The sequence below is a fragment of the Pyrgilauda ruficollis genome, unplaced genomic scaffold, assembly GCF_017590135.1.
Source record: "Pyrgilauda ruficollis isolate IOZ18807 unplaced genomic scaffold, ASM1759013v1 scaffold27, whole genome shotgun sequence".
Classification (NCBI taxonomy): domain Eukaryota; kingdom Metazoa; phylum Chordata; class Aves; order Passeriformes; family Passeridae; genus Pyrgilauda; species Pyrgilauda ruficollis.
The window spans coordinates 8,422,368-8,434,584 of NW_024524044.1; the positions used below are offsets into that span (position 1 = coordinate 8,422,368).

The 12,217-nt window shown below is 40.1% G+C and overlaps 1 protein-coding gene across 1 annotated transcript in view; it reads left to right on the top strand.

Annotated features, from left to right (window-relative positions):
- Window positions 1-12,217, top strand: part of PLXNB2 (plexin B2) — a 241,864-nt gene that overhangs the window by 161,097 nt on the left and 68,550 nt on the right. The window contains exons 4-8 of the mRNA XM_041471550.1: window positions 1,497-2,607; window positions 4,274-4,456; window positions 5,635-5,757; window positions 9,472-9,572; window positions 11,697-11,823. Of these exons, the coding sequence (XP_041327484.1) occupies window positions 1,497-2,607; window positions 4,274-4,456; window positions 5,635-5,757; window positions 9,472-9,572; window positions 11,697-11,823 (1,645 nt within the window). The remainder of the gene's footprint in view (window positions 1-1,496; window positions 2,608-4,273; window positions 4,457-5,634; window positions 5,758-9,471; window positions 9,573-11,696; window positions 11,824-12,217) is intronic.

Sequence of the window (12,217 nt, forward strand, 5' to 3'; positions counted from 1 at the left end):
TACTGGAGGACAGGCATTGTCTTTATGCATTGCTGGCAATGCTGAGGTAGTTTGGGAAGCTCGCAGATGACTTATGCTCACAACAAAAGTCCTTCCTTCCCTGTTCAAACTTTTACATCCAGGTTGTTAACATTTAGTTTTAGTTATCCAGTATTAGTGATGATTCATGCATTCTCTTTCACATCCCACCAGACTCTATTACTCTTGCCAAAACAGAATGAGTGACAAAGGAGGATGGTTCCTTTATTGTTTGGGATTTTTTTAAGGGTTTTTTTTTTCAGTTTCTGGTTTTGGCATTTCATGTTATTTTCCTCATCCTATGAGACTGTTGCCTGCTAGATTGCTTTGTTAAATGTTTGTCTTTTCTTTTCTGTGTTTTTAATAGTTTCCTTTCTATTTAGACTCCAGATATTTTCAGATTTAAGTTGAGATTCCCTGTAAATTTACAGGTTCTTTCCTCATCAGATTAAAGAGTCCCATGGCTGACTTAGAAAATGAAAATATGGTGGATTACATTTGATCTTCCTCCAAACAGTATTCATCTTTCCCCACAAACATCAATGCGTGCAAGCGTACCACCTTTTATTTTCTGCTCTCAGAATGAAACACTTTAAAAAAAATTAACAAAATATTCAGGCCTCAGAAAGTCAGATGAGACTCCTCATTTAACTCTTCGGATTAGAACTAGAACCCTGCTTACAAGTTTCAGAAGATCTTTCTCTAATTCCAACAGCCAGGCAATCTGCTTGGGAACTAACAATTCTGAAAGGGATTAAAAAAAAAAGGTAACAGAATCATAATCCAAAAAAAAATGTAAGTGATGTTCTTAAGACAGATTTGAAACTCTTAAGTTGCAGTGCTCTAGTGAATGAAAGTGTTGGAGCTTAATGCATACCAACAGTAAAAGGCAATGTTGCATATTAAGGGATCTACCATCTTCTGGCTTCACATCGATGAAGGATTAGTGTAATGCCTTCTCAAAAAGCATCAGCAGCCAGATCCAGACTTGCTTGTATGCAGCGGAAGGTTTTTACTTCTCTGGGGAAAGCCCACAATAAAAAATGTTTCCAAAACTTTTATGTAAATTCCCCCCACACCTCTTAAGGACGAGCTACCTGAAACTGGGATTCTCCAAATTATTTTTAAAACTTCTGCAGTGAACAATTGACACAGTATGATGCTGTCTGGGCAAGCACTACCACATTTTGTCACTCCATGTTGTTTCAAATTGGGTGTTCTCATTGTGCTTTAGTACAATCATATAATCAATCTAACTGGTTATATGATCATCATTTAGATATATGACCTTGTTAAATTCTTCCCCAACAGATTAAATTGCTAGGCAATTAACAGGATTTAAAGCTTTCCATAATCTTCATACTGTCTACACGTGCACAAGGATAAGTGAATTTAAGTAATGAAAAACCACATTTCTCAGTTTTGTGTAAATTTATTTTTCTATATGTTTCATGTTATTATTTTCTTTCCCTTTTTAGGTACTACACAGAAATGGCTTTATGGATCTGGACACTGACCATCTTGAGCTGTTTTTGCATCACCTTATCCAGAAATGAGGAACTGAAATTTTTTCAGAGTGCTACAGAGCTAAATCATCTAACAGTGGATAATGACACTGGGATAATATATTTGGGAGTGGTAAATGCGCTGTATCAGCTTACAGAAAACCTGGAAGTAATCAGATCTGTAGAAACAGGTCCAAGAAAGGACAACAAAAAATGCACACCTCCTATTGATGAAAATCAATGTAAAGAGGCCGTACTGACTGACAATTATAACAAATTACTGTTGCTGAACAAGGTGGATAATACAACTGTGGTATGTGGAAGCCTTTTTAAGGGAATCTGTGCCATCAGAGATCTACAAAACATTAGCGATGAGAAGTACTACGTAGACAGTAGTGGAGAAAAGTCCTTTGTAGCAAGCAACGATGAGAATGTATCGACTGTGGGACTGATCACTTCCTTGAATAATGACCGAGTGCTGTTTGTTGGGAAAGGGAATGGACCAAATGACAATGGGATCATAATCAGCACTCGGCAGCTTTACGCCAGGGATGGGAAAGACATTTTTGAAATGTATACAGACTCAGCAGCTGTTAAGTCAGCTTATCACTCATCAAGCACACAACAATTTGTGGCAGTTTTTGAGGATAAAAATTATGTTTATTTTATTTTTAATCAACAAGAGAAACAGCCTGTCAACAACCGCACACTGATTGCACGTCTGTGCAAAGACGATGCCCATTATTATTCCTACTTTGAAATGGACTTGGGTTGCAAAGATGATGATGGTGCCTATGACCACTGTCATTCTGCTTACATCACTACCCCTGGAAAAGAACTGGCTGAGAGCATGGCTCAGCAGGGACAAGCTGCAGATACTCCCTCAGATGACAAAGTTCTTCTTGCACTCTTCAGCAAAGTGAACAAAGATGACGGCTCTCTAAAATCTGCCATGTGTGTGTTTTCCTTGTGGCAGATCAATGAAAAGATGGAAAAAAACCGGAATGATTGCTACACTAAAAAGAATACCAGCTCATTTTACAAACTTTTTTCAGCAGAAAACCCGTGTGCATTACATGGACTGGTAATATGAATAATATAATTATTAGTTTTAGAATCTGTGTTAGAGTTTGTGGAAAATATACAAGTACATGTTTTAGGGTGGCTTTGAGCTAAACTGTATCAAGATGACTGAAAACTCAATAGATGGATTCACTATAGAAATGGAATGTGAGGGGTTGTGGACCAGGTTAAGTAAGAAATGACAAAATTTTGAGTCTCTTAGAAAGGATTTGATGTTTTTTCAAAGATAAATGTTGCTTTCCTGAATGCATTTCTTTTAAAGGGCTCCTTCTGGTATAGGAGTTATTGAGACAAATGCAGGGATTTTTTACATCCATGATCAGCTTCCGGGTGATCACTCTAGACAATTGTAGTTTCAATCGGCGTTTTTACAATGCGTTTAAATGGTGTTAAGAATCTTTTAGATGGTATCTGTAATTCAGCATTTTTTCTCGCTTGTATTTGTATCGTTAGACAACTGAAATACCCAGATTTCCTGTATTCAGGTGGTGTTTGTATTTTGGTGTGGCTCAAAACACTTGTATACCATGACAGCTATCTTTTTATAGCCTGTCATTACCTTGACTGTAAGGTCTTTGAAGAGTACTGTTACAACTGTTCAGTTACTGGAAGGTTTCTTCAACCTGTGGCTGTATCTGAGAGGCAATTTTGAGCATTTCTGTTGGCTTTGTGATTGTTTTGCTCACATCACTCTATTCCCAAGCCCCACTTGTGCACACCACTCATTCATTACTGCAGCCAACCCTAAACTGAGTTGAGAAATTGAATCATCTTAAAAATAACTGAGCCAGCTTTTAAGAGGATGTCTTAATTTCTCAGCCTAAGCAAGGTGCACACTTGCATAAGCAGCTGTTTGAGCACAACTTGAGAAGTGGTGTGCTATAGTCCAGGGAGAGGGGCGAACAGCTGAAGAGATGGGGCATGGGAATACCTTTTTTTTGGTATTGACCCATAATCCTTCATCTTGTGAGACTGAAGCCATCTCCCACACAGTAAGTCACTAGCGCTGATGAGTCAAAATTACACATTTTGCTTCGAAACACCAGTGTTACTTGTTGCAGTACCCTGCATCTAACACAGAAATCCTGAATGTGATGAGTGGCCGTGGCTCCTGACAAAAATAAGGTGTGGATTTCAGATCAGAAACATGGTTTTGTTACCAAATATAGCAGGAAAGGCAAGGTGTGAATGAACTTCCTTCTGGTAGCTCTTGCTGCTGCTCAAGATTAAAGTGTAGTGAAGAGGGAATGTTTTGAAGTTCATGAGACAGTTGCCAGGGAGTTGCTTTTTTATGGATTGCAGCAAAGTACAGCAATTAAAAAAGCAGTCTTCAAGGCAAAGTTGGTTAAACCAGTCTCTATGACATGTTCATTTTAATTAAACCAACTGGTTAATTTTTAAACTGCTGCTATGATGAAGCAGAAAAAAAATTCTCTCCCTGTGTCTCCTGGAAAGTGAAAGCATGGAAGCAGTTCTCAATTAGCAGGCTGCTGTCTGATTACTGCCTGTTGGCTGGGGGCAAATGCCCAGACAATCCATTTCTCTCTTCCTACTCTTCAGTGTCTGAGGGGTATTATATTGTCTAGTGATAGGGCAGCACTTCATTCTTAGCTAGGAATTAGTGATTTGAATGTTTAACATCAGTCTGTATTGCTATTCCTTATTAGAATGCAAGCAAAAATTTCCCCTGTGGCTCCGAACACTTGCCGTACCTTTTGGGAAGCAGGAATGGTGTTGTAGAGAAGGCAGCGCTGCAAAAAGAAGGGATGAATCTCACGGCCGTCACTGTGGCTGTGGAGAACGGGCACACCGTGGCCTTTCTGGGAACGTCGGATGGTAAAATCCTTAAGGTAACAAGCTCAGTTAGAAGACTGAAAGGTGTATATGTAAAAGGTTATGAACTAAAAGTCAAAATGGGATTTATAAGATATCATACTGGGACCAAATTCTCGTGGAGCTTGGCTATTTTCATCTCAAAGGAAAGACGCATTATTTCTGATGTACCTCAGCTATGTGATACACAGATTGAATTAGCATTGTCTGAAGGACACTTTTCCTGAAGGATTACATACCTACTGGGAGCTTTATATAAACAGCCTTAGGTAATCTAACAACTTTAGCCTTATCTCTATTCAAGCTCATACTGGTTTAAGAGCAACTTTTCATTTTGTAGTCATTCTGGCCATTCAGTGAATAGAGGTGGCAGTACAAAGCCCAAGCTTAAGCTCTGATAAATTCTGGTTGTGTGGTGCTCAAGGCTTCTCATGTTTGTGGTGTTAAAATATCAAGACTGCAACACCAAACACCTTCTTTTGCTTGAAGGAGAGTGATGGCCATGTCCGGCCTTAGACTTAGCAGTGCCAAGTCCCACCAAACCACGTGGTAAGTCCTGTGGATGTGGTGCTTAGAGACAAGATTTAGTGGTGGAAATGCTGATGCTAGTTTAGTGGGTGGACTCTGTGATCTTGGAGGCATTTTCCAACCTTAGTGATTCTTTGAGTCTATGTCCCTAAGTGACACATCTCTATCTCTTTTAAATATCTTCAGGGATGGTGACTTAACCAGTTGCCTGGGCAGCCTATTCCAATGGTCGACAGACCTTTCTGGGAAGAAGTATTTCCCGGTATCTAATTTGAATCTCCCCTGGCACAAATTGAGGCTTTTCCCTTTCTCCCTCTTACTTGCTAGCTGTGAGAAGAGACTATCCCCCACCTCACTACAACCTCTTTTTTGGTAGTTGTAGAGAGTGTTAAGGTCTCCTCTGAGCCTCTGTTTCTCCAGACTGAACACCCTCAGCCACTCCTCATCAGACATGTACTCCAGACTCTTCACCAGCTCTGTTGCCCTTCTCTGAATACTCTCCAGCACCTCAATGTCTTTCTTGAAGATTTGCCTTAGTCCTTCTTTTGTTCTTAATATATTTTTAGAAACATTTTTATTGTCTTTTACAGCAGTAGGTAGATATAATGATAATTGTGGGGAAAAGGCAACATTAACCACCTTTTTGTTTTTTTCTTCCACAAAATAGGTGTTCTTGTCATCCACTGCAACTGAGTACAGCTCTCTTACCATTGAACCAAACAAACCTGTAAAGAAGGACCTGGTCCTTGATCAAACCCAGGAAAATCTGTACGTGATGACCACAGACAAGGTAATCTGTCCTGCTTGCATTAAGGACCCGGCCCTCTTTCACTTTTTCTGCAACTTAACCTGAGATTTATACATTTTCCAGTTGTTCCTGGAAATTGCCCTATTTGGTGGGGCTCCCCCTACTCTGTGTGTATGAAGACCTTTCTCAAGTCTAAACTGATGGACTTGTTGTGACTGGGAGAACCGTTGTGTCTGTGATGCTTAGCGACAGGGAATGGGAAGCGAGTTCCCCTCTGGAGCTGTCATACAGGCTCTGTGAGAGGGATGAAGTGGAGACGTTTGGCATCAGCACACCTCAGGGTCAGGCAGCCCTAGGACTCAGTGTGGGATGTGTGGGGTACCAGTGGGTGCTGTGGCTGCCATCAGATCCTTTCAAGATCTCTCTGAGATCTTGCTCTCACTGACATGTCTGTAAAGCCGCGAGTAGTTTTTGTAAGTCTTAGTGTCAAAAACTAAGAAGCAATGGAGAGAATTATATATTTGGGAAACACTTTCATTCAAGCTTCTTCTAGAACTGAGTACAGTAGGAAAAGTCCAAGTTCACTAGAAAAGGCGTGGACAATCTCTCCTAGGCCCCTTCTTTTTGCTGTAAGGTGAAGGCACAATGGAGGTTTGTAAAAAATAGGGGGGGAATAAAGCAAGTAGGAAATAAGAGGGATGCCAGATTCTCCTCCACCCCCAGGGGTAATCCTTTTCTGACACTTTTCTTTGTGGAGGCTGGAGCTGCCAGCCCCAAACACTTTGTTCAGCAGCTTTCAAGGACAAGGTGGGTGATAGGATGTGACCATCTGCAGCCCTGCCAATGACATGGAATGCAATGTGGAAATGCTCCGCCCCACTAACACAGGGAGAATGAGTGGGCTGTGAAAGGAGAGTATTTGGGAAGACAGTGCAAGAAAAATGTTTTCTGGCTGTTTTATAAAAGGATTAATATAAATTCCTGCTGCGGGAATGTTATAGCCTAGCTGAAGGTTTTTAGGCTAGAAACAACATTGGAAAAAATGCTAGAAAAACAACTGAAAAATCATTTAATAATAAGTGTGAGAGAGAGGTTACTTTTTTTTTTTTTTTTTTTTTTTTTCTTTTGAGTCATTGTTACTTCTCATTTGGCTTCTGTTTGGATTTGGAACACAGCTCCAAGCTTCAACATTGTCCACAAAACTCTGGGTGGCCTGGCCCCCCATTTGACAAGCTGGCACATTATGTAAAAGGCCGGAGATCCACACCAGGCTACTGTGTGTGCCGCAGAGCAGTGTAAGGGATAGCAGCAACACTGAAGGAAGACAAGCTTTCTGATGACAGTCAGCTTAAAATGGTAGAATTTAGAAAGATAGCAGACAACTTTTTTTCAGAGAAAACCTGCAAAAAAAAAATCAATCACTACAAAACATTTAAATTTAGAATGCAGCAAATTTCTGCTGAAGAAAGGATTTTATTTAAATCTTTTCCAAGTAGGTCTTGTAGACACTGCAGTTTCTGAATAATGTGAATAATAGTTTTCTTTTACAAAACCTGTTTAGCTTAAATATGAATAGCTAAAGTTGGGAGCTCTGTAATGGCATTGCATTACTGTCATCTCCAGGAGTTAATTACAGTGAGCAGTCCCACCCACTTTTAGAAGCAGATAGACAGGAGGAGAATGGAGACCTTCAGAGCTGGGAGAAACAAGGTGACATAAGCAAGGGAGGAAGAATAAGAGATGAAATATGTACTTCTGGGTTAGGCATGGCTGTGGGTTGTGGGAATAGAGATATCAGAACCCTGATTTGTGTGTTTTAATGATTAAAGGTAAACAATAAAGGACAACTGGCTGCACTGACAGGCATGCATGCTGCTGAGCTACCTGGCAGATGCAGACTGCCCCAGCATTTAGAAATTAATTGCTTGGGCTCTGTGAGCACTTGAACAAAGTGAAAGTAGTGATGTGGTAGGTGATAGCTTCTTTAAAAAGAAATCTGAGAAACACAGGGAAAAACAATACAGAGGTTAAGATCCGTAGTGAGAATCAAGCTCTACCTTTCCTGTTTTGCCTTTCTCCCCTCTTTTCTGCTGGCTTCTCTTGTGGTGCCAAGAGCAGTGGGGAGTTTTGAGCAAATGCTTTCAGCAGTCAGTCCCCTCTGCTCCTAAAGTTTGAACAGACAGCAGGAGAAACCCTTGCACCTTCTTGTGGGACTTGGAAAGGAGCTTAGCACCCCTGTGCTGCTCATGCTGGTTCATTGCAAGTGTGCATCACTGGTAGGATCCCAGATTCCTTAAGGTACTTAATGTATTTGGAGGAAAGCAGTCACTGTGGCAGTCAGTTACCATAATCAAGCTTGTTTGCTTGTTTTAGTTTTTAGCACTTTTTGATTTAGAGTGCCAACTCGAAAAGCGCTAAAATTAATTTATTTGCATTTTGTAATTGGCTGTTAAAGGAGCTGGTTTTTGGGTTTGGTTTTGGTTTGGTGGGTTTTTTTGTCATTAAGGTCATACAAAACTTGCAGAGATGGCAATCTCTAGGGCTCGTTTATGCCTGCCAGAACTGTGAAACAAATATTTTGTCAAATAAAAAAATCATTGACTGGATATTAATTTACTTATGGGTACCAGTTAGTGAATGAGTGCCAGTGATGCAGCTCCAGTTAGCTAAAAAGAAGAGAATGCTGAAAAGGTAAACCCCTGTATTAATAAATGCAAGAAAATTGCACAATATTGACATTTTCCTTAACTGAGTCCTTTTCTTTAACTCTCCAAATATAAAGGAAAGGCCAAGCTCAGACTGTCAAAGTAACTTCGTAATTGCCAGTGAGATGAGACTGGCATATTAAAATGAGACTATAAAGCCTACATCTCAGAGTTTCTGTTTCTACAATTTTGTGCTCTTTAAAAGTAAAATATAGTCATAAACTGGAAGATGTATGTCCTGTTTTCCTCTTGCATCATTGCAGCAGCATAGCTAAAAGGAATGGCTCTTCTTCCTGTGAGCCAAAGAAAACACTGTTTATTCTCCGCACCAAAGGAAATCAAAACTTGAAGCTGTATATTTACTAGGAGAATGAGACATGAGAACTGATGATCTTCTTTTCCCTGATGCTTCCTGTCATAATTATTTCCATTTTATTTAGTGAATGTATTCCATGGTGGAAGGTTTTGCATGGAGAAGTGCAGTAACCCAAAATGCCCTGGCTCTCTCACACTAGCAGACTTTCTGAAATGCCTTCTGGCTGGAAGTGCATTTCCAAACAATTTCACCTCCATGGTAGTGATAGGGAGGGGAGAATATTCTCTTTAAAGAATGATCTAGTCAGTACCAAGTTAGTCTTTTGAAAGTATCCACCCTGCAGTAGCTGCTTCTTGAATTCAGAGCATCGCTGATGCAGTTTCTGTCCTGAGGTGCAGATTTCCACAAGTAATATAACTGGAGGAACTGAAAAGCTCAATTTTTGTAAAGCTTGCTCATAATTCTTGATTATAACAATGTCCTACTTTGCTTTGAAGACAGATTAGATGAGACTGGAGTGGGGGGAAAAAAAGCAGAAAAAAGTATGTGAATTTAGACTTAAGGGGGAAAAGAACAGACTGGTATTATATGTATTTTGTTAAAATCAGGCTGAGCTCTGAGTATAATAATACAGCTGCCACAGGCAATGACACTGTACAGCTAAGTCCACAAATTTTTTTCCACCTCTTTATGCCAACTTCAGTTGTTAGGTTTGCCTTGCTTTTGGTTTTCCAGGTGTACCGATTGCCTGTGCAGGACTGCCACAAATACTCGGACTGTGAGAAGTGTGCCCAGGCGAGGGACCCGTACTGCGGCTGGTGCGTGAGGGAGGGCAGGTGAGTGTGCCAGCTGTGCCCAGTGCAGCCAGTGCAGCTGCTCAGGCTCTGATGTGTGCCCTGGGTGACTGCTTGGCATGATGATCCCAGCTCTTCCTACTCAGCCTTATGCTCCTGACAGTCATTTAATTTTATCACGCAGACATTGATATCAACAGTTTGTGCACACAAAAAAGTCCCCATTGACTTTTTCAGATTTGATTAGTTTGGGAAAATATATACTTTTCTGCTGGTACTGAGAAAGATTATATGTCTTCTATCTGTATGTTTTATCACTCTTTCAATTGTACAGTCACATGGTCTCCCAGAAAATAATAAAAAAAAACTCCTTATTTCAGATTCAGAAATAATAGCATGTATTTTAAGTACATCAGTAAAGTATAAAAAAGAACATAAAAGAAAAAAGTGCTCCATGTCTAAAACAGAGTGTATAGCTCAAATGCTGGTTTTACATAATCATCTATCAAGACGTGTAGCTACAGGGAACCCTCACCTGCCTGTAGAAGAGCAGAAAGTGACATTTTGCTGACTATCTGCAGAGGTTCACTGAATGAATATTCAAGCACATGTAAACTAGGACAGCACTGAACAGCCCTGGAATGTCTCTTCTTTACACTCTGCGTTGATTAGAGTGCCGAGAGGGAAGAACAGTCCTGCAGTTCTCTTTTTGACTACTAAGTTAATTAACCCCTTGGCATGAGTGGTTGGGAATTCGAGATTCTAACTTCTTGCTGTTGGAACAAAGAGGCTGTTTAATTATAATATGCAGATGAATTTCAGGCTTCTAGTTTCCTGCCTGAAAATGTGAACTATCACATTATGTTACCTATCAGCCTGATGTAGCATAATAGGGAGCACTGCAGAGAAACGTATGTGGTGTGTGCAGGTTTATGTAATATACTGTAACTCCTCCAGCCTGGGGTTTCAGTTGCTGTGGATGAAACCTGAGAATTTGGAATGTAACCTCAAACTCCTCCTGGGCTGCTGGGAGTTGAAGGCTTTGGCATATATCATAAAAAAGGCAATTTTCCTTAGATTTCCCTTCAGGTTTCTGATATGACCACTGACCTCAATATCTGAAAATATTAATGGTTTCTGAGAACAGGCAAACATGAATTTTCACATTTGCTAATATTATTTCCAAAGGGGAGAAAAAAAAGTGCTTCATTTCTATGTTTCAGTTCTGCCTCATGATTACAAACAGCACTTAGTAGTGTGTTTAGGGATATGTTATGTGAATGTTTACTCTGTATGTAAATGATTTGTTTAAAGGAGGTTTGACAGTGCTGTGCAACAGCTGCACTGCATTAAAGCCCCTGATGAGTTAATAGTCAACTTTCTGCTACAGCAGACAGAGATCCTACAGCATTTTCTTTTAAACTTTGCACAGAATGGAAAGAATACACATGAGACTATTCCCACCTCAACAAGCTTTTATAGCGACATGCAGCTTCTGTAATGCAGCATTTTTTGCTGTACTTGAGCTGGGAAAATCTTCCACTGTTTTTGGTGAGGCTGCACAACTGCTCTGGTGTTCCATAATTGTAACACTGCCTTGGCAGAAAGAGGTTTTAAATAGTGGCAGTTGTTAATGAAAACATTCCCTGCAAAATAACATTTGTAGCACTGGGATTACACAGAAGTTATCCACGAATTTGTATGCCCCCAGCAGTATTTCTCTGTTGCATCTTGCTCTCTTGAGTGCTGTGTCTTATCAGTGGCAACACATAGGTGTCTGCCATTTGACCTGCAGGAAAAAAGCAGTCTGTGCCCTCTCATTTAGGATGCTGTTACATATTGCAATGAAGATTATCAGCTTGATTTCAGACATCTCCACTGCCCCATAGTTCCTATGCTGTCACTGCCTGGATTTGGGTTGTCTGATTCAAGGTGCTGTCCAAAATAGTATAGGCACTTGCTCTTGACATGCCAACCATCAATTGTAATTGCACCACTTATTCTGTTAAAAATTCTCTAATAGCAACCCCACTAGTCAATATTAAAGCAAATTTGTAGTCATCTTGTGTTGTAATTTCAGTCTCTAATCATGAAATTGTTGCATAATTCAGAGAAAGCAGAGTCAGCTATAATACTGCTTTGGGTTTTGTTCCTTTTTTTTTTCAGGTGCACAAAGAAGGCAGACTGTGGTACAGCTGATAAGGAGAACCACTGGCTGTGGAGTCCAAGTGGCACATGTGTGACTATCATTAGTGCAGACCCTCTAAATATGAGTCGCAGAGCTCCTGCTAAGGTATAACAAGAAGATGATTTCCATAAATATTCTTTAAGCACATTGGTGTGACTACCAAAAAGATGAATATCTGATTTCTTTATGCACAGGGGAGACAAGGAATAGGAGGCTGTTTTGGTATCTCAGTCTCTGTCATTTCTCACATTGCTCTTTCTTGCCTGCTGTTCTTGCAGGTTGAGTTCACGGTTTTGACCTCTGTAAACCAAAGTGGTGCACTAGTATGGATGATAAAGCACTTACACTTACCTGAATATTATGAAAGTGTTGCACAGTGTTGTATAATCCATAAAAAGTAATTGGTAGGGGAGATTTCATGCTGCCCTTTCAGCTTACTTGAGCATGAACTTAAGTAAGCAGTGAAGCCATAAGCTGTTGCTTTAAAATCAGCAGTCAA